At 40.1% G+C, this 22263-nt stretch overlaps 1 protein-coding gene across 5 annotated transcripts in view; it reads right to left on the bottom strand.

The window, feature by feature from the left end:
* ATP8A1 (ATPase phospholipid transporting 8A1) overlaps positions 1–20359 on the bottom strand; it is a 119280-nt gene extending 98921 nt beyond the window's left edge. For 3 of the 5 annotated variants that reach the window (XM_065698065.1, XM_065698084.1, XM_065698074.1), the window contains exons 1-5: positions 19882–20012; positions 9360–9474; positions 7520–7619; positions 4890–4988; positions 2096–2141 (exon numbers count right to left, since the gene is read on the bottom strand). In XM_065698065.1, the coding sequence (XP_065554137.1) occupies positions 2096–2141; positions 4890–4988; positions 7520–7619; positions 9360–9474; positions 19882–19930 (409 nt within the window). In that variant the 5' untranslated portion in view covers positions 19931–20012. Of the gene's footprint in view, positions 1–2095; positions 2142–4889; positions 4989–7519; positions 7620–9359; positions 9475–19881; positions 20013–20132 lie in introns of those variants that run through there. The other 2 variants (XM_065698091.1, XM_065698101.1) reach the window with 2 other exon arrangements.
* Between the last annotated feature and the right edge of the window lie 1904 nt (positions 20360–22263).

Here is a 22263-nt window from a genome sequence, read left to right as displayed (position 1 = left end):
CTCTAACTGTCAAAAGCATGCTCCATCTGCCCTACACAAGACAACTTCACCACGCTGCAGAAATATATGTTTCATTACATCAGACTGTCTGCCAGTGTCCTGCTGTGTATGTATGCAGCCTGAGGTAACAAAAATCATCCCTAATGCAGCTTAATAAATCAAAATCTTCTGCAAAAGGTTTTTATAGTAACTAAAATTTAGAAAGTTAAGTACTTAAGGTTAATGGAGATACAGATGGTCTTTAAGAAATAGACAGATGAAGGGAAACCCATATACGGAATCTAGACATGCAACTGTCATTTCATTAACAATTCCATATGTTTAAAAGACAATGGAAGGTGGAGCTGGATATATATAATGTACTAAGCATATTTTATGTAATATAACTTTTCCGGGTTACAGGCCTGCTGAATACATGGCGAAAAAAGAAAAGGAGTACCATACTGATTAACTTTTTAATTATTGCTTTGACAATGGACTCTATTTGACAATTCATTGAAATATTGCTTTGACAGTATGCTAAGATTAATGCTGTAGTTACGTGGATCCCACATTAGCTTAAGAAACTTGTTTCTCAGTACTAGCAATATTTATGCATCCTCATTACATTTCAACTTCCAAGATGCTCTTTTGCATGCATGAACATTCAGGAATTTTATGAACAGTCACCGAAGAGCCTAATGAGAGGCAACCAAGGAGAAGAGGCAGGAAAGACATTAAAATAAGACTTTTATCGATTTTAAACTCTGTACACTCTGAACAAACTATAGAAAAAACCAAAAGGCACTCAGATTCACTGCTACCTAAAGCTGCTGGTTGCAATCTCAAAAGCTATTAGCATTTGATGAAAGAATTTTAGATGTCTAAATTAAGGTTTCCTTTGTTTTTTTATTTATAGATAAGAGGTTATCTGTTTCTCCTGGCCTGTTCTCTTGAGATTTCTATTCCCAATGCTTTCAGTCAATAATTTGTCTCACTGTCTTTTTCAGCTACATGCTCAGTAGTTTCGTAAGTTATCTTCCCCCTCCATCCTCCATAGATTTTACAGTAAACTTCAAAACTTATGTACAATTTAGGTGGGCTTTAGAATTTATGTTTTTAAATCAGAGACATTTGCAGTAGTTAGCAGTGTTAAACATTTCTGATTAATTTTAGGCAATAACTGCATCCCTCACTAAAAAATAGAGGTTACGTTTCTTTCTTATTTAAATAAGATTCCATGTAAGACTCTCCTCTTTGTGGTATTTTTCATAATTGCTGCAATCAAATTCACATGATGGTTATTCCTCCTCCTTTTTATAAAACCAGGACCAGCTCTATCAAGAGATGGCTGCCTCAGAACAAGTAACATGAAAATTTGAAAAGCAGCAAAGGAGAAACTTAAACTTCAGACTTCCTACATAGGAAACATGTTTAGGACATATTTCTCTCACTTTCTGAGCTAAAATAATCCTCTAAATTAATAGCTGTTCTTTATTAAAAAAAAAAAAAATAATCACATTCCAAAGTTTTGGGTTAGGTACACTGCCTAAATATCTCATAGTCTCTAATAAAACCATTATATTGATTTCATATTAAAAACCAAAACAACAACAACAAAAAAACCCAAACCCCCTCTATTAATCTTTATCCACAGTTTCAAAGCAACATAGAAAGATAGCTCAATTTTATAACTTACCCTTCCAATCACAGAGTTTTGCAAAATTGAATTGTTCAAGATTTGATGGTCAAAAAACCCAATATGATTTGTGTACTCAGCAATGCATAGATTTTTCATTATAATCTAGGCCTACTAAATACAGTGGTGATTATGACCTTTTAACAGCTACAGCATCACCTATGTTAAATGAGTAAATGATAAAGTTTCTTAGGAACCTCATAAAAATTTGAAACGTATTCCATTCAGTGGGGCTAATGTGACGGCAAATTGTTTAAATCTAACAGTCGCAATAACTTTTGAAGTAATCTGCATAAGCATTTTTCCAGTCGATCACCTGTCAGCAGTTCAGATTACACTACCATCATTTGCAAAAAATTCAAAAAACAACACCCCCCCCAACCCACCATTATTAACTGGCTAAAAAAAATTTCCTACCTTGAGTTTGTTTCTTGTTCACTGCGTTGTCAGCTTTATGCCTTTTCTAAATTAAAAATGCACAGTGGTTAAAGACTTCTATTGACATCATAAAGCTTTCACACTTAAGATAAAAATCACATGCAATACTCCTCCCACTCACCAATTAAATAAACTGACTTAAACATTTTAAAGATGACTATGGATTACTTGCATAATTATGATCATTAGGAAAGTCACACACAGTTCCAGGCTAATTGCATTTTATTTAAATGTCCTCCCATGTGGGCAACTGCTATCTAAGCAAGCTCCTTATATAAGAAGCAGTGTACTTGTGTACCATAACTTTGCCCTTTCCTGGGAGATGATTCTACAAGAGCAAAGATTGTGGAACCATTCTTCATACTAGCGTCTCTAAGCTACAAAAAGCTTAGGAGACTACTAGTTTAAACACAGTATTTAAGGGTAATGAACTCAGTTCTTTCTGAGCAAGAACATGATTTGGAAAATTAATTTAAATAGAATTAACTGTTTTAGGTAAGCTTTTTGAATAGAGCTGCATAATTCATGCCTTTGAAATACAAAGAAAAATCAGAAGCAACCTTGTAAACTGAAGAAAAATAAGTCAAGCTACTCAATAGATTTATTTCAAATAAAATGCTGATATGACTGAGCTAGCAGCTCTTAAAAGGCCACCTTAACAATTTGCAAAGACTAAGTTAAGGCATTACTTTTTACAAGATTTTCACAGATAATCAGCAGATTCTCTTTCAAAAGATGGCTGATTTTACAGATAAATAACCTTTGATCAATGGGAAGGCATAATAACTTGATCAAAGCAGGTGTTTCTTGGCCCATGAGGAGAGTCTCCTCCAGGTTAAAACAGGTAAATGTTTAATGTCTGTTTCTGAGCTATGATGGGTGAAAATCATTGGAAACAGCTGATAATACAGCACTGCATGTCACAAATTTTGCTAGCACTTCTGAAGCATGTATGGAAAACACATTCTGTTTATGAATAATGTCTTCTGCAGATTGGGATTTTGTTCCAGAAAAAGAAGCATTTGGTTCTTAAGCCAAAAGTGTTATTTCGGCAAGTATATTTATTGATATCAACATGTAAAGTTCCCATCCAAAAGCCAATTAATCTTGCTTTAATATAAGAAGATAATCTTGGGTATCTCTCTGTGTAAAGAAACTAAGACATAACAAAAATTAAACGTTGAGGGAAAACGCACTCAACATTTTACTATGCAGCAAGTGGTCAGCTTTCACAGGAAAAAAAGTGCAGGTGTCAGTCAAACATTCCTGCATGATATAACCAGCAGGCAACATTAAATTTCATACCTGTACAAAACCAAAGCAATTAATTTTTATTTGGACTACAGTCCAAAAAACTCAGCTGTGTGATAAATTCATGAAGTTACACCACACATATATATATATATACACACACGTGCACACACAGAGCCCTTGAACTAGCACCTAAATTCTCCCAATCAGCTCCTTCATCTCTTTCCTTTCCAAGTAAGTGCAGCAGGAATCAACTGCATGCTGAAACGATGTAAACTTAACAGAAAGAAAAACAGTATTTGAAATGCCTTTAGGTATCTCAGTAGTATTTGGTAATGAGAAATTTATTGTTTTAGCTGACACATGCAAAAAACACTAAACCTCTTCCCTGTCTTCCGCCCCACGCCAAACTCCACACTTCCAAGTTGCAAAGAGCAAATGGTAGAAACAAATGGCAGAAAAGCAAGTGGATGAGGTAATTTTTAAAAAGGACACTTTGTGAAGTTAGCAGCAGCCTCAGTTTTGTATTTGCCTAGACACTGACAGATGGTGCAAGTCTAAGCATTAACAGCAGAACGGTTAAAAATATCTGGAAGAACATGAACTGATTTTATGGCTTTTTTAAAAGTGATTTTGTTTACATAAAGAGAAAGCAATAAAGACATTTAAGGAGAAGCTGACTATTGGGCAGCAAATACTACAAACGCAGCATAGAATAAAAACATTTATTGCAAACACTGTCACGCCTTGCAGAACCACTCCACTCTGTGGCCCAGGAGTTCACACAACCCTCAGGGACAAGGTATCTTGCCTGCCACACGTTCACAGAGGTAACTGAGAAGACTGAGATCACTGTATCAGCAAGAAAGCAGCATGTAACCAGCTGCCCTCCACTTCAGAGCTTATTTGCGGCTCACACTCTTCCTCTTAATCATGTTTCTGCACCTACATTGTAATTCTGCTCAAACACAGTAAATATGATGCTCCCAGGAGCAGGAAAAGACTCTACTACTTGCAACCCTTTACAATAATCAATGGAACAGTGCAGGGAGAAAAAAAAAATGCGCCAAACAAAAAAGTAAAAAAGTAAGTATTTAAAGGTTATTTGGTTTTAAAATAAGATTCCACCCAAGATGAATTTAGTAGCTTCCAATCTTCTTTTAGCAGAGCCATTGTTTGAGAAAACTGGCAATATTCTGGTCTTGACTAGGTTCCGTGGAGTCTTTCCAGTTCACACTTTGAAAATATGCTTCATTATCGAGAACTGCTGACTAGAAACAATCTATATAATAAACAGGAGTCTCTGTTTTGCCCTGTTACTGTCACATGCACATATAGTTAACAAACTTTCAAACTGTAACACCATGTTCTAAGGATTTCATCTCAAGTAGCTTCAGAAGCTTTCAAAAGCATCCGTAAGGCAAGAAAATGGCTCAACATCAAATTATTCAACAAATTTTTTGTAATAAAATCTATGAAAAATTTGAAAGCTACTTTCAAAATATTGGTATTAAATACTTACAATATCCTCTATTATCTCCTTCACTGCAGCTACAGCTAAAATAAATAAGAGAGGGACCAACGTTGTGTAACGGCCTGTTGGTGACACATCTGGTATTTGCTATTTAAAAAAAAAAAAAAAAGAGAGAAAATTTGTTTGTATTGCTGGTTGAAAATATATTTTTTAACACAAGAATCAGTACTTTATGTGCAAATACAGACAAGGCAACTGGATTCACTTTTTACACATGGCGCTGATTATTTCCAAGAGAGGATTATTGTCTTCAATTTAAAAGCAGCTGATACAATAGAACAACATTTGCATTTTAAATAGCATAGTATTGAGCCGTTGCTTTCAGAGGTTTTGGTGGCTGCAGAATATTCATCTTCCTCTTCTGTATTTCAAATGAAAATAAAATATATATTTATAAAACACAATTTTTGCAGTTTAGATTTTTGTTAGACTGGACACAAGTATAAGGTAGTTTTACTTCCTTACAGTTTTAATCTCTAAAAAATATTTTGTATCATACTAGTTATTAATTGACAAAGAGCTGCTTTCTGCCAGACTGTTGTAAGAAACCCATTTTTGCTAAGCAGGTATTGGCACAGATGATGCAAGTGAATTTGTACGCAGATGCTGAGAAAATGCAGCTACTTATGTGACACACATGGATGTTCATCCATAATTATACTGACTACAGTTCTTAAATGGCGACATTGCTAGGTGAGAGGATTGCTGCCTTAACAGATTTATAATAGCAAATGCATCCAATTTGACTACAATGAGACCTTTGGAAGCAGAGTATGATAATAAGTGGTGCCTCAATGTAGTTAGAAGACATCCTCATAAAACATTCTGAAAAACATCCAGTGTTACTTATGATTTATATGAACTTTTTTTGCTACCACCACACTATGCTTCTGAAAGAGAAGAGGATGTTATGCATACATATACATCCTGTGTTTCTTGGAGTAAGACCAATATAGATCTCTATTTTTCAGGTTACTCTAGACTGCATTTTTCAAGCAATTAAATGGAAACCAGGCAGAAAGTTATTGTTGGGCAAATGTCTATGTGTTGGCTACAAGGGAAAGGGATGTATCACTTCTTCAGCTATTCCTACCCTTTGATTCCTCTACATGTATGCCCAAATTCCCCCATTCCAATTACACATCATTTTCCAGGCAAAGTATGAAAGCGAAAGGGGCATCCGCCTTGTACCCTTGTTCATTACCTCATGTTCCTCACTCCTGTTCAGTCTCACTGACAGCCTGACAGATGGTGGGGTTGTCAATCCTAACATTTCACTTCCTCCACCCCAAATACCTACCTGCCAGCCTTTCACCCAATCATGGCAAGCCTCAAACAGCTTCTGAAACTTCACATTCCGAGGCATGAGCTTGATGTGCACAGTGGCACCACAAGAAACACTGCTGAACCACTGGATTAGCCTGAGACATCCCGTGTGGTCAAAAGAATGTTTAAAAGCCACAGATTTGCAGGCAGACGACCTAGTGAAACTATGAACTTCAGATTTTTTTTTCCCATGGAAAACAGTGCAAGTTATCTGTGCAGATGCATCCTAAGCAACTGCTCTGAGCACTTACAGAAGTAGGAACGAAGAAACCTAAGTACAGAGGAATCAACTTTTACTTACTAAAACATCTGAAGCGAGGGAAGAAAAAGCACACAGGGCACTACATATGCCATTATATTAGTAATTTTTGTTTGGTATGTCAATTCCTACCACAACGATCTCCACAAGAGAAAAATCAGCACATTCTAAAAAATGCACTATAAACTGCACAGAAAATGTGTTTTAATCAAGTATGATTGCAATACAGAACTAGCCAGTAGTAATTATCACTGCATCTGCCCACAGAATCAATTACTGCATTCACAGAATAGCACAACCCACCCCAATCTGCTTTATCAACCTGAACTATTGCAAAATGAAAAATTCTGATAGATCTGCAAAAGTTATGTACTACTTCAAAAATGTTTCAGTAAGCTGGATCAGGGATAGCCCTTTTTTACAAACACACTAGCTACAATGAATGTACAGAAAAAGTCTGTGTGCTTTCTTCCTAATGAGCACAGCTAATCAGTTGGCATACTGGAAGTAGCTGCTATAGTATTGGACTCCACGGCTGTTTTCTTCATCTATGCTCAACTTCAATCCTTATCAGCTTCACCCTAAGAATAAATATTCACTTCTCCTCAGCTGCAACTCCTGCCCCTCAAAACAGACTACAGGATTAAAGTTCATTAAGTTCAGTTTTTTAGGGGGTACCTTCTGAGAGTTGCCAACCAGAGGTAACATTTTTTCTGTGTATGCAAGGTGTTATTAAGTGGGATTTTCCTGTCACAACAGTATTTTTCACCTAAAAGTATTTCAGCTATACTTAACTTGTTTTACAGAAAAATCTTGGTGTGTATTTTTTTATCTCCAAGAAGCAAAAAAGCCCCACAAACCCAAACATTCATTAAAGGTATTTCTGCACAATACAGCATACAATGCAGAATACTGAGAGGCTAACTAGCTCAGAAAAAACAGTACACCAACCTCAGTATCTCTGCAAAAACATTGTCTATGGTGTAAATACTCCCTTAACAAGTTTCAAACAGTATCTAATTGTTTATCTTACCTGTAGTAATGCAATAAAAAGAAAAAATGCATTAGCAGCTCTTCTGAACTGGGAATAAAGGAACCTTGGCAGGAATGTGATTATGTTGTACTTTGCAGTGCTGAAAGAAAGAGAAAAAACCCACTCTGTTATTACACTACAAAAAAATCTCCAAGTTTATGCTTTCCCGCTCAGTTAGGCAAACTTTCAAATAAAACTATCTATCTCTTGTGATTCCTGTGCTACCAAGCAGATTTGTTTTGGCTAAAAGAGAAACTGAAAGACTTCTACAGAGATGGTCCTGAAGGCATCCATGACATGTCTAACACAGAGAACTGCCTGCCACCCACAGCTTCCACCTTGAGGTAAGAAATTCCCTGATCACCTCCACCTGCTCTGTGGCAAGCAGTTGAGCTCTGCTGCCATGCAGTTATAGGCAATGAGGAGAGGAAAAAAATAAAAAGAAGGTAGTGGGCAAGCAGTTACACCAACACCAGGGAGCAGGTAGGGCAGGCTCTAGAGCCCAGACAAGTACCCTGCCCTGGAAGCCATGGCATACACTGGACAGGTAACTCTGCACAATGCCTCCAGTTCAGACAAAATTCATGAGGAAAAAGATATAACAAGCATAATGAGGAGGGTGCTAGATCAGGTCTGAGGAGCTGTGGAGCTTCCGTGCTGGGTATGGGTTTACATAACTCAACATGAAAAAAATAACAACAGGATCAACTGAATTAAAACAGTGTGTTTAAGAAATAATTAATATGATAAAAATCTGCTAAAAGATAAAAACCTTCAGTGGATGGAAAGTTCTTTTTTTTTTATTTTAAACTGCAAAATATTTGTTATTAAGTATAGTTTTGCTAGTTTGGAAGCACAGAATACAGTTTATCCCAGCATAATAATCTTTGCTAAGCCATCATCACAAAATGCTTGAGCTCTCAGCTCTTTGTCAGCCCTACACTTGTTTAAGAACAGGCCACTACCACCTAAGGTCCTAAAACAATAACAGTGAAAATAATCATGTCAGAAACACAAGAAAAGAATTGTAAGAATATTTTAACCCCTTTTAAAGTTAGCAATATTTTCTTTGACTTTGCATAGAACAGTCAATTTTAAGGGGGGCATGAATGTATCCTGCAGAAAAGCTCAACACCGTCAAGAAGCAAAGCAAAAAAGCGAAGAAGTTTTGTACACAAACAGAAAGCATTATAAAGTTTCTTAAGTCCATGGAAAAGCCCCATTATTTTTAATGTGTATAAAATTTCTGCATACTATCAAAGGTACCTCCAGAAAACATAAGTACTTAAGACAGAGGTATCTTTGCCACTTATTTACTTTGAATTTCAGCAACAGAACTGAGGGTATTACCAGATTTAAACATGTTACTTATGAGTATTCAGTACATGACTTAAAATTCAACAGAAGAAAAAAAAAACCAAAACACCTCAACATAAACTATCAGCAAGGTCCTAAAGCCTGAACTTGAAATTCAAATCCAGTTTTATTGTAACTAGCTGACTGACAAAGACAAGAGTTTCCAAAGCACAAACCATGCCATGCTCAAGTGAAGTCCATCCGCATTGGCATCCAGTTACCAGAAATACATTCGAAGATGAACTCAGCTGAAAGCTGAAAAAGAAATCCATGCTCTAGGGACAAGCTGATGGCACAGCTGTAAAGCATCCATACCTTCCTCACCCTGTTCTTAAAAATTTGGAAGGTCAGGTTTGCAGTTGCAGCAGTTCCACTGCTCTCATTTCACTTCATTCCCCCTTCCAGAGTCTGAGACTTCATTTTTGTTACACAACATGCAATGTTATGAAATTAAACATGTACTAACAAAATCACTAGTTAATACCTGACATGATTATTGCAGAATTTGGTTAGCTGGGGCTGATTGATGAATATAGTTCTCAGTTCCTCTTGATCAGCTAGAGAGGTTTTCTCTGAAACATCATCTGTCTTCTCATAGCCTGTAAAAACACAGCATGATTTTCCATATAAATAGATTTGTATATGCACATACACAAGACTCGAGGCACTTCATGACAAAAAAGGACACCCTTTGTGAATGCGAACTCAATGCATTAGCAATTATCACAACTAATGACCCATTAAAAAAAAAAAAACAAAAATTATATAGTCAAGGTGCTTTGTAAAGCTGTAATACTGAATAATAATTGTAAAATTCACTGATCAGATCAGATCCCATGGACTTCTGTATTCCCAGGTTAATTGTTCCCTAACCTGATCTTCCTCCACCAAGGTACATCCTTCTCGCTTCATCATTTCAAACTGGTATAAGGAACCTGTGGTTCCTGAAGGCTGATCTTATCAGTAGACACTAAAGTGGAGACGGCACTATGTACCACATCCTTTCCTATGTCCTTTGCCTCCAGGTTGCCTGCCCTATTCAGCAGGTAGGCCCACATGTTCCAGAGTTATCTTCTTCCTACTGTTACAGCTGAAGGAGAATAAGAAGGGCTTCTACAGGCCCCTCACCAAATTAAATGCCAGGCAGGCTTTGGCTTTGTCAGACAAGTCCACCCCTCTATACTGTTCTCTAGCCACCTATCCTTGCTTTTTCCTCTCTTATGTTCCCTTTTTATACTTGAGTTTTGTCAGGGGCTCCTTGCTAATTGGTGCAGTCCCACTGCCACCTTGGCTTGATTTCCTGCTCATTGTGATGGGCCAGTCTTGAGTTGGAAGGACATGATCCTTGGAAACCAAGACCATTTATCATTTGTTGGTTAACGGGATAGCTTTCCTTCATCTGCTACAAATTTTTGGCATGACACTAGCCATATTATTTCTAGAGAAGCAACATCAGTATATTCTTCATTTTGTGTGTACTCAGCTTGAAATGGTGTTATTAGACTTACTGATATACTCAGCACCTGCCTTCACCAGCCAGTGAAATCTGTGCTTTGCGTACATTCTTCTATATACTATAAGGAACCTTGTACTAATCTGCATCATGACTTTCATCAGTAAAAGGGGATATCAATGTATTCTTTTCTTTCAAGACTTTCCACTAAGGTTTCGTCAACCACTCAGCCACCACACTGACGACCAACAGGTCTAAGCTGTATTCAGCCTGGAGCTTGTAAAGACAGGTATGGCATAAATCAATCACCAAGAAGTTGTAAAATGATAGCAATAATCTCTGTGTGTATAGCTGCTTGTTAAATAAGCACTCTTCATTCTGCATGACAAATGAGAAACATACATAAAAGAAAATTATGTTATAATCATAGAACAGAATCACAGAATAGTTAGGGTTGAAAAAGGGCCTTAGGATCATCAAGTTCCAACCCCCCGCCATGGGCAGGAACACCTCACACTAAACCATGCCACCCAAGGCTCTGTCCAACCTGGCCTTGAACACCGCCAGGCATGGAGCATTCACAGCTTCCTTGGCAACCCATTCCAGTGCCTCACTACCCTTACAGTAAAGAACTTCTTCCTTATAGCTAAACTTCCCCTGTTTTAAGTTTGAACCCATTAACCCTTGTCTTGTCACTACAGTCCTTAATGAAGAGTCTCTTCCCAGCATCCTTACAGGCCCCAAATGCAATTGAATACATGAGAATGTATACGCATGTCAAGGATAATTAAAACTGTAGATGAAAACTTAAAGCTTATTTCTAGCATTTTTTATAAATAGTTACAAACAGGTTATGCAAAATCCAAGTCTCCTCCAGACCACTGGCTTTCTACATAGCCTCTTACCCATTATATCCAAACCATATATTTTAGACACAACCTTGCGAGGTCAAGTCTCCATGCATTGTGAAAGACTCGGCAGAAATTTGTGATTTCATGCCATTTGCCATTCAGAATTCACAGATTCTATTATGACACTGGACATCCCTGTACTACATTCATCCACTGTGATGTGTTTATTTCTTTCCTTCCAAAACCCCCAGTGTAAGGCACACATTCAACACCCTTCTATTCAAATTTCGATATGTATTTCAAGGAGTTTGGAAGTTTCAGAGGAAGGGCAGCCAGTATAACAGACTGGGCCCACCTCAACCATCATACAACCATCACACAGCTGGCTATGTATGACCTCCAGCACACAACTCCATAAACATATACACCTATAACAGAACTGTATATAGGTTTCAGTCAAGTTGCAGGTGCACAATCATTCACACGTTTATACGTGACTGAGCCCAAAACCATCACATGGCAAGTGCATCTTCATTCCAGGTATAGGACATTCACTGTCCAGTTGCTCAATGAAGAAGTAAAAACAAAATATGGCTCCTATGAGAGTACATGGGTAGAAAAGTTGGAAACTATTGTGTCAAAACACCAACCTAGCCTGACTAAGTTCAGGAAATACAGAAGCATTTTACACATCTGCGGAATGTACTAGTTTAAAGCATTCATTTAAATTAAAACTTATGGCAGAATAAGACTTGAATACTGCGATAGAGGTAAAGCAAATGCTAACAGGCATTAAACACTATATATTACCTGCTTTTTAGACTGATAAACTATAGATATTTATTTCAATGTATCAGTATTCCAGCATTCATTTGTTCTCCTCTAATCAAAAAGACAGCAAAAAAGTGCTGAGGAGCTTTATAAACGTTCACTGTTTCACTTCTTACTACCTTGAATTCACTTCTGTTAATTTCCACACACAAAAAAAAAAAACCAAACCAACAAAAAAACCAACAAAAAAACCCCAAACAAAAAAACCACCAACACTGATCTTAGGAGTTAAGTTCCATAGCCTTCTACACTCCACAGCTTCAGTAAAACCAGCTGTCCTGCTCTAGAAGCATCATCCTACTACTCTGAAGGCTTTAAAGGTTACACTTCACCTCCCTGTGTAAACTTTAGAATACATTCACTAGAGTACGCAGACTTGACTGATACACAAAGTTCAGTATCAAGGAGATATAATTTTTCTTTCCTGTTTGTGTGTTTGTCTATGTGTATACAAATACACAAAAATATCTAAAAACTTAGGCATTTTATCTCAAAACTGACCTTTAAAAGCTACCTTTCTATGAAATTTAAAAAAAACCAACTATAAGATAGAGCTTAACTGCTGACTAACATAAGAAAAGGTCTCACACATCAGTGCAGGAAGTCTACATAAAAATTCACCACTTTGCAAAAAAGAAGCTACCAACTGCTATATTTCTTCCTACGGAAGTGAAGATCCACTAGCACCAAACCAATTTGCACGAACTCAGCCTTCTAATCAAATAAGCAGAAGCTGGCCTGTTGTAAGAATCTTGTCTACAAGTAACCACAGTAACAAATGAAAGCATACCCATGCTTAAGAATGGAAGGGAAATCACCTGTTGATCTACTAGCTACATTTTTGATAAAGATGTGTTTGAAAAGGATGCATTTAACACATAACAAGAATTAAAAAGAGTTGTTTGCTTCTGTAACCCATTAGAAGGTTCCAAGACAGCGGAAGAGTGTTGACTCAAACATTCAGAAACTTGTCAAAAAAAAAAAAATATACCTGAAGTACAGAATCTAGAGAGGAAGAATAAAAATCCCTCAACACATGCACAAACAATAACAAAGAATCAGCTGCTACAAAATGCTTGTTAGGAGAAAGTCAGTGTGAAGAATAACAGTAAGAACATAAGATGAAGCCATCATTCTATTCTTTTTTTTCAAGTGTAGCTATTGTGTAATAAGTATTAAACTGATGTCCACCTAAGCTGCTTCTTGTTTGTTCACTGCACTAAGCATTCTTCCAGGGCTTAAAATTAAAAGCAGCATCACTCTTCTTGTCCTAAAGGCCACAATTTAAGGTTACAAAAAATTATTAAGCATCTCTTAATAATAATTTTGAAGTCTCACATCTAGCAAACAGCAGTTATCACATTTCAGACAGGAACTGTGATGCTGTATTAGTAAGACCTCCCATTCAGAATGAAAAACAAGCATATTTTGTGATCTTGTGAGACCTCACTTGGAGTACTGTGTGCAGTTCTGGTGTCCTCAACATAAAAAGGACATGGAACTGTTGGAATAAGTCCAGAGGAGGGCCACGAGGATGATCAGGGGACAGGCTAAGACACTTGGGGCTGTTCAGCCTGGAGATGAGAAGGCTGCGTGGATAGCTCATAGCAGCCTTCTAGTATCTGAAGAGGGGCCTGTAAGGATGATGTGGATAGAATCACAGAATAGTTAGGGTTGGAAAGCACCTTAAGATCATCAAGTTCCAACTCCCCTGCCATGGGCAGGGACACCTCCCACTAAACCACTGGCTTCATCCAGCCTGGCCTTGAACACTGCCAGGGATGGAGCATTCACATGGACTATTCATTAGGGACTGTAGTGACAGGACAAGGGGTAAAGGGTTAGAACTTAAACAGGGGAAGTTTAGATTGGATATAAGGAGGAAGTTCTCTACTGTGAGGGTGGTGAGGCACTGGAATGGGTTGCCCAAGGAAGTTGTGAATGCTCCACACCTGGTGCTGTTCAAGGCCATGTTGGACAGAGCCTTGGTTGAGATGGTTTAGTGTGAGGTGTCCCTGCCCATGGCAGGGGGGTTGGAACTAGATGATCTTAAGGTCCTTTCCAACCCTAACTATTCTATGATTCTATTATATGGCATTCCAAGACTTCTCTTCCTCTGCTGTGGCTTGCAACATTGCCCATACTTAATCATAGCTGAGCTGATATTTAACCACAGCTGAATTATCAAGCAGATTCTATGACATACATTCATACATGCCCCCACTGATGGAAAAGCATCTGACTTGAAAACAGTTGTAAGTCAGCACTTTAAATAGAATAATAAGAAATGTTAACATGTCACACTAAAAATTTATTATGCAGAAATAGCCAGTTTCAAAATTGATTTCCTCTTAACATTCAGAATCCTACTTTCTAATAATATAATTTGATGATTTTATAATTTTGTTGCTACAGGGCCAAATCCAACTAAAAATATGCTTCAATATCACAGGAATGCAACTACCACTTCCATCAGAAAGTTCACTTGCAAAGCCGTTCCACAAACTAGGATCACTGTACATAATATTTTGTTCTGCACTCTGAAAGTTATTTGCTCGTGGGACACAGAATCTTATCCATAGTTCTTATCCATAAGATACAAGATAAGAACAAAACACCACGAATTTCATTCAAACTCACTCAATAACTGAGGTTTTGGTTCAGGATTTCTTTCAAACTGTTCAAAATTAAAGAATGGAAGCAAATTTTATGCAAGAGTGGGAAAAGTCAAGAAAACATTGAAAACAGAATTGCTGTCAAATCTGAGAATATGAAGACTGGGTAGTTATTTCCCAGGGTACAAGCTGTACCTGAAAAAACATGTTTTGCACAAAATACAAATTTTCAGTGTTGCCAGTAAAAATAAATTTCAACAAAGCCCAAATAAATAAGCAGTCAATGAAACAAAGCCCCCAAGTAATCAACTTGAGCTTTCTTCAACAAGAGAACCCAAAGACTGTATTTTCCTTCTAGTAAATTTCTAAGAAGCAGCTTTGTTCCAACACATAATATTTGCAGAGACTGTTCCTAAACCAGTTTTGGTTAAAAAGTAACAACAATAAATTCTAAAGAGTAAACATTATCCAAATATTCTCCATATATCCAACTTTTCCTTTAGGTAGGGTAGTTTAACAGCTACAAAGAAAAAGAAAAGAGACTGCCTTCATTCCTTAAAGCAGTCTCACTTTCATTGTAAGAAATGGATAAAGAAACATACTGATAAACTGCAATATTGAAAGAAAGGAAAGGAAATAAAACACTCAAGTCAGAATTATTTTGATTCACTTCCCTTAATAATTTTTTTTTTAATTATTAAAGCACAGCATTGAAAAGCTTTAAAAGCTGGTGCTGTAGCCAACAACCTCTTACATGGGTAAGTGTTGTGGTTTAACCTGACGAGCAGCTAGCCACCACACAGCCATTTGCTCACTTCCCATCTCCGCCCCCAGATGCGATGCGAGAGAGAATTGGAAAAGAGGTGGAACTTGTGGGTTGAGATAAAGACAGTTTAGCAGGGCAGAAAAAGAAGGAAAAATAATAATAACAAAAGACTATACAGAACAAATGATGCACAATACAAATGCTCACCACCCACTGACCAATGTCCAGCCGCCCCCCAGTCAACTCCCCCCAGTTTTGTTGTTCAGCTTCTTGTGCACCCCTAGACTGCTTGCTAGCATAGCAGTATGAGAAGTGGAAAAGTCCTTGACTCCGTTCCAGCAGTGCTCAGCAACATCTAAAGCATCAGTTTGTTATCAACATTATTCTCATCCTAAATCCAGAATGCTGACTTGTACCAGCTACTAGAAAGAAAATTAACTCTATCCCAGCCAAAACCAGAATTGTAAGTCTGCTTACAATTCCTGAAGAATGCAGCACAGTTTGAAGCGGGTATCAGTATGAAAAGAAGGTACCTTTACAGTTATTTGCTGTAATGCTGTTAATGACCTTCAATGACAGAATACACACTGGGAACCTGACCAATCAGTTTGTTCTGAGAAGTCAGACCACAAAAGGGAACTGGAATGACCTGCTTGAACTTGCTGGTACTGCTGAGATGGCCAAGCTTGCACTAGAACTAGACCATGTGTTTTTCCCATTGCGAACAACTGTGAGTCTGCAAAACAGACTTGGCAGAAATAAAAACAATCACAAGTGACTGTGAGCATTACATCTGGTAAAATGCTACATAATTCTACAGTCCATGAGTAGAAACACCAAAGGATATATTAGGCATTACAAAAACAGATGATCTGCCAAAGACTATCTGATGACTGCTACAGATTTTTAAAACTCTTTCCCTCTTCACATGAAAGTCATCTCATCTTGCACAAGTTCAGCTTCACCTAGTTTTCATACAGGCATTTACCTCCACTAATATGAAGAACAAGTTATTGTCTACTTTTGTTGGTAGTCAGCACGATGGTACCCTGAAATCTCTATCTTTTCTTGATGAGCTAACCAACACATGGAAGAAAACCATTAATGCTTCAATCTTCAGACAACACTGTAAGAACTACCACAATCCCACTCTCCTAAACCCTCTCAAATTAAATGCTTTGAATTATTATATGTCATATTATTTAATAGATGCATATATCAACTGTGCAGCTGTATATAGCTAAAATAACCATAGTTAATTACTGTATTTAATAAGGCTAGATGTCAGCTACACCACTCAAAGATTCCTCATGTGTTTTGCAACTGCAGAACACATGACATCAATGCGAGTACCACAGCAGCAAGTTTCTGAAGCCCAGGTATAGTTTTAAAGTTACTGGTGGTGAAAAAGGTTGTAGAAATATCCTAATTTTGTTTAGGAGGGCCACATCTTCCACACCTTGAGCCAGACTTTATTGATACACATACCACTTCAGAACTGTGGCATTTCCTAAGCTTATGATGAGCTGCAGGGTGTTCTTTGCAACAGGGGTGGTAGGCACAAAAAGATCTATTTAAAAAAGGTTGTAAGTGTTCTGGTTATCTTTCATTTGCCATGAAGAGCACAAGAACCTGAACATGTTGTCTTATATATGTTAAAACACATACAAATTATATTTTCTAATAATTTACTAACTTTAGCATCAATGCTGTGCAACTGTCAACCAATTCTTGGGGGTTATACATGTGTGCATCATTTTGACAGTTCTGACTTGGTTTATTTCATCTGAGCACAACAGCTGATCTTCTCTAATAACAGTATTACTATCTCTTCACAGAGAGCTTAGTTCAGAGATGATGTCGAGACAGAACAACCTGATAAGGTACCTCATGATCCATGGAAAAGGTCTCTGAAGCAGAAAATAGATATTACAGTGACAGGAGAGAAAAAAAAGAGGTTTTAATTCCAAAGACACATTACAAAAACTCTAGATTAAGGGAAGTAATATTACGCTCGTCTATCAGATCCCCACAAGTCTTAAAGTACTCAAAGGAATGGGTCCATGCTGTAATAGCATTCATGGAAGCTGCTGTTTGTGATTACAGTATTACCAGTAACTTCCAAAGAACACAGAGGGACCATGCCAGTAACAACTCTGCACTGCAGGTCCGACTTCAGTGGAGGTCTCTGAAGGCAGCCTTATCATCATGTTGCACAGTGCTTATTACATGCTTATCAAAGAGACTTGTGTGATGGGCAGAGCTAGGGTTTAAGAGTCCCTTTATGTCACTGTCAAATGCTAGGGATGAGACCCACACTGCAGAACTCTGGAATTCTCTTTTTTTGAAAGTAGTAACACTTACTTATAAAGAACTGTTTAAAAACATCAGCCATACAGTCCAAATGTGTGGACTAACTAGACTTGGAAGCCATTTATCTCAAAAATTAAAAAGGAAGTAAGAGACTCATCAACATTGGCTTCACTATGAATGAACTGAGCATAAATAGATTTAACTGAATATGAATAAAACCAACTAGTGTAACATTAAGGAAATTCTTTCCTGTTAGGGTGGTGAGGCACTGGGATCGGTTGCCCAGGGGGGTTGTGAGTGCTCCATCCCTGGTGGTGTTCAAGGCCAGGTTGGATGAAGCCTTGGGTGGCATGGTTTAGTGTGAGGTGTCCCTGCCTATGGCAGGGGGGTTGGAACTAGATGATCTTGAGGTCCTTTCCAACCCTAACTATTCTACGATTCTATGATTAAGATTAAGAAAATGGTAACAGTTTCTAAATTTTTTCTTTGAGTAGTAGTACAGTGTGAGTCAATAACTCCAGTGCTATGATGAAAAAAATAATCATGTCATTTTCCAAAAGTTAAGTTTCTTAAAATGTTTCATATCTACTTGCAGTCTTAAGTTTTTTTGAGAAGCCTCTTAAACCCTGTATTCAACCGTTTTACCATCATCCAGCCTTGAATACTGTTCAAATAAGACAGACTCCTCCCCACTCCCCCACAGCTTTTACTGCATCTCCACATCTCAGACAGACGTTTACCTTTAGGAAACACCGTATTTGTCCATTTAATAATCATCAAGATTCTTTTAATTAGATCACTTTAAAGAGAGCATCAATGGTCCCAACTTATTTGTGCTAAGACTGCAATGAAACCCAACTGTCTGGAAAAAGAATAACTGGAAAAGAACTGAAATTAAGCTCTGAAAATTTGGACATTTAACTAGCCCCATTATACACATCTACTAATCACTGTGGGTGGAGCAGCACAGCTGCTTTGGTTGTAAATGTATTTCAAAAGTGTTCCTAGAAGGATGTATCACCTTCTTTTCTAAGAAAGATGCATTCTTCTATTTCTTGGCCAGCTAACATTAGATAGGTAGAGCTAGACCTCCTACAAACCTTGGAAGGCTTGTAACAGAAAAGAACCTCAAGATAACAGCCTACTTCCAATCTATGTTTCTTCATGCTCTTCCTAGCGCAAATAAATAAATAAATGTCCTTTGTTTGGAAGAAAGAAGAAAGGTACAAGGAGAAAGTTTCTACCTCCCTATATAGCTAAACAAAGCCAGAAAAGAATCAACATGATGTAATGGTTTCAAGTGCAAAAACTTTCAGACAAAGGGATAAAACCTGCCTACCTGCCTCGGGAAGTATGCGTCACCACAGTGACACTGCCATCGTTGCCTACAGCCACTGAAAATCATAACCTGCCCCAACAGACTACTGCTCTGCTATCACGGACTTCAGCTTTTACTTTCACATGCAATACATTTAGCACCATTTCACTGCAGTGATTCTTTTCACAAGGCAGCCCTTGATACACTGTTACCTGAAGGCTTAAGCAATCCTAAACCCTTAGGTTAGTACAAAACAGCAGCAAGGTCTGAAGCTTTCAGGCACGCTCCCTGTACCAGAAACGCTTATTTCTGCTGATCGGCGTGCACTTACACATTACGCATAAAAGAGATGTGTCAGCTTACTCCTAGGACGAACACCCCTGGACAGATACACCCGGTCACGAGCCACTGCCGCCTCCCGCCTCGCCGCTGGGGGCCGGCGGGCCGGGGAGCCAGACACACCGCTAGAAGAAAACAACGGCTCGCCTCTTAACGTTGCCACCGCCGACGCGCAAACCGCTGCCCAGGGACCCGCCACCCCGCAGACAACGGGCAGCCACGCACACACGACCGCCTAAGAACCACCAGCTCCACCACCGCTCACTCCCCACCGCTGGGGTCGATGCCCGGCCTCGGCAAGCGCCCGCCGCCGCAGCCCCGCCGGAGGGGTCACAGCACGACCGGAGGCCGCGGTGTGCGGCGGGCGGAGTTGCAGCCTCGCCTCGCCTTCCCGCCATCCCCTCCCGGCCAGACGGCGCAGAGCTCGCCGCGGCTCCTCACCGGAAGGTCGCGGAGCGCCAGGCGGGCTCCTCCGTGCCTCCCTGCGGGTGGGCAGCGGCGGGCTCCAGGCAGCACTTACCCTCTGCGCGGGAGCGGATCTCGGACACGGTTTTCTGCACCGCCGGCATCGCCGCCGGGCGGGGGCTGTGGCGCGGCCGCCCGCACCCCTGCACCTGCCGCCCGCCGGAGCGCGCCCCGCGCCGCGGCGAGGCCCGGGACGAAGGCGGCGGCTCCGCGCCCCAGCTGCGCCCCCCTCCGCTGGCGGCGCCGCTCCTCAGTGACAGCTGCGGCGCCAGCGCTCCGCGCCCGCCTGCCCCCTCCGGAACCTACCAACTCCGCCCCCCGCCCGCCTCCTCATCCCGCGGCGGCCAGGCTCCATCTCCCGTCCGCGCTGGCTCAGCCTCGTGGGGTCGTTGCGCCGAAGCGGGCACCGGCACGGCGAGCGGTTTATGTACCGTTCCAGAGCGAGTAAGGGGTATCCGATGTGCCCCCCCACCCCGTGACGCGGGGGCAATGGAACGCGCCGACCACACAGCCACTGCCCGGCGCTAGGGGACGGCGGGGGGGTTCCGAGAAGGCACGGCTACCGCGTGCGCCGGAGCTCGGCCGCGGCGAGGTGGCTGCTGGGGGCGGTGACGCTTGTTAGGGCGGCTGGGGCAGACAGCGGCCGGGCTGGGGAAGGGAGCGGGGCGGCGGGCAGCAAGCCGGGCCGGGGAGCGTGCAGGGCTGCCCAGCCGTGTAATCTGCGGGGCGGACTCCTCCGTCCTTTGATCTCTTCCGTAGTTTAGCGAGGGGTAGATGAAGCGGAGGGGAGCGGTGGGGGCCGGGAGGCCTCCGTCCGGAGGGGCAACCTGAAACATTGGTCTAAGTCCCGCGTTCAGGGGGAGAGGGTCGGAGCCGCTCTCCCTCTGACAGGCAGCTTTCAAACTGTTGCCCAGCTTTTTATTTTTAACCTCTCCTTAGTCGGAGTGCCGCAGTTTGACAGCCTGAGTCAGAGTGAAGCCCAGCTCTCCCGTGTGGGTTGATAGAGAGGAGGTCCCAGCTGCAGGCGCCTCGGGCTGAAGCAGGGGCGGCAGTTCTGTTTCTAGGCTGTTAAGCGTGACACTCGAGCGACTGCAACAGGCTGAGCAATCTTGTCCCTATGTGTCGATCAAAACAGCCGCAGTACAAACGGGATGGAGAGGAAAATAGGAAAGGTGATAGGATTTAGAGGTAGGTTGTCTTGGCGTAATTGTGTTTTGCGTCCATTTCAGTCAGGCATAAAGCATACTGATTGCCGAGAGGACGAAAGAAGTTGTGGAATAGAATAAAGCTACTATTGTCATATGAATGTTGAGAGGATTTGAGGCTGACGTTCACTGAAGGCCACCATTGTCCCCCACAGAAAGTACAGAGATTACGGGTGTGAGATTGCTGGTGGTTTCTTTACAGACCATACATATGTACTGTGAGAAAACAATATGTATGTAGTTTTAACAGCAGCAGAGTCAGTCTTTTTGTTTGATAAAATTGCATAAATTTAATCTGTGTAAGTTGATCAACACTTTATTCGTGGAGAAAAGTGAACCAAGAATATATTTTTCTTAAATGCCAAGCTCAGATACCAGGAAAGAGAAAAACTTCGCTTCACAGAAGGCTGCATTGGGAAATAAATGCAGTGTTTTTTTAAAAGCTGTGGGTCAGAAAACCTGCTGGATACTCCTCTTCAAAAGGGAATGCTCTTCTGCATCATTTTGTGCAGCAGTCTGTGTGGGTTGTTTGTGTTCTTTATGTTGGGTTTTTGTGTTTGTGGTATTTTTTCTGAACCAGAAACAAAGATTGTAGAAACAACTATCTTAATGCTTTTTTTTACTGGAAAAAATGCATGGAAAGAACATGCACTGCTCATCCAGTTTTAATAAACACACAGTGTAGGTCAGGGGGCCGTGGGCAGATGCTTGGCCAATGCAAGTTGTGTTCTGTAAGAAACAGCTTTTAGTTTTCTGTTGAGATTCCACTGAAGCCTGACTAAAGCAGTCATTTTGGAGACTCAGCGTATATATAACCCTCCCAGCATAAACAGGGCCCTTTTGTGAAAAGGGATCTTGTGTGGGTCTGGGGTGTTTTTTTTTTTGTGCAATTCATAGCAGCTACAGTATTGTTAAAAGACTGCAGCCAGACTGTGAAACTCTACAAATTTATATACATGCCAGTCAATACACATTTTCCCCTGAATCACTGCAATGCTGGTGACAAATAGGATTGTCATTTAAATACACTTTTAAATCACATTTTATGTCTAAAGTGTGGTTATTTGGCTCTAAGATCCCTGGCAAGTCGTGGTTATTGCTGATACCTTTAGGCAACTGGAAATTTACCCGCTTAAGTACAGAAGATACTAAACAAGTGTTGCCAAGCGTTTAAAATTGTGAATAGTTACTTTACAAACTGTTCGCATAACAAAGCACAGCTGCAAAACTGG

The sequence above is a fragment of the Lathamus discolor genome, chromosome 1 (assembly GCF_037157495.1).
Source record: "Lathamus discolor isolate bLatDis1 chromosome 1, bLatDis1.hap1, whole genome shotgun sequence".
Lineage (NCBI taxonomy): Eukaryota > Metazoa > Chordata > Aves > Psittaciformes > Psittacidae > Lathamus > Lathamus discolor.
The sequence above is the reverse complement of the archived record's forward strand: the minus strand, read 5'-3'. Positions and strand labels throughout refer to the sequence as shown.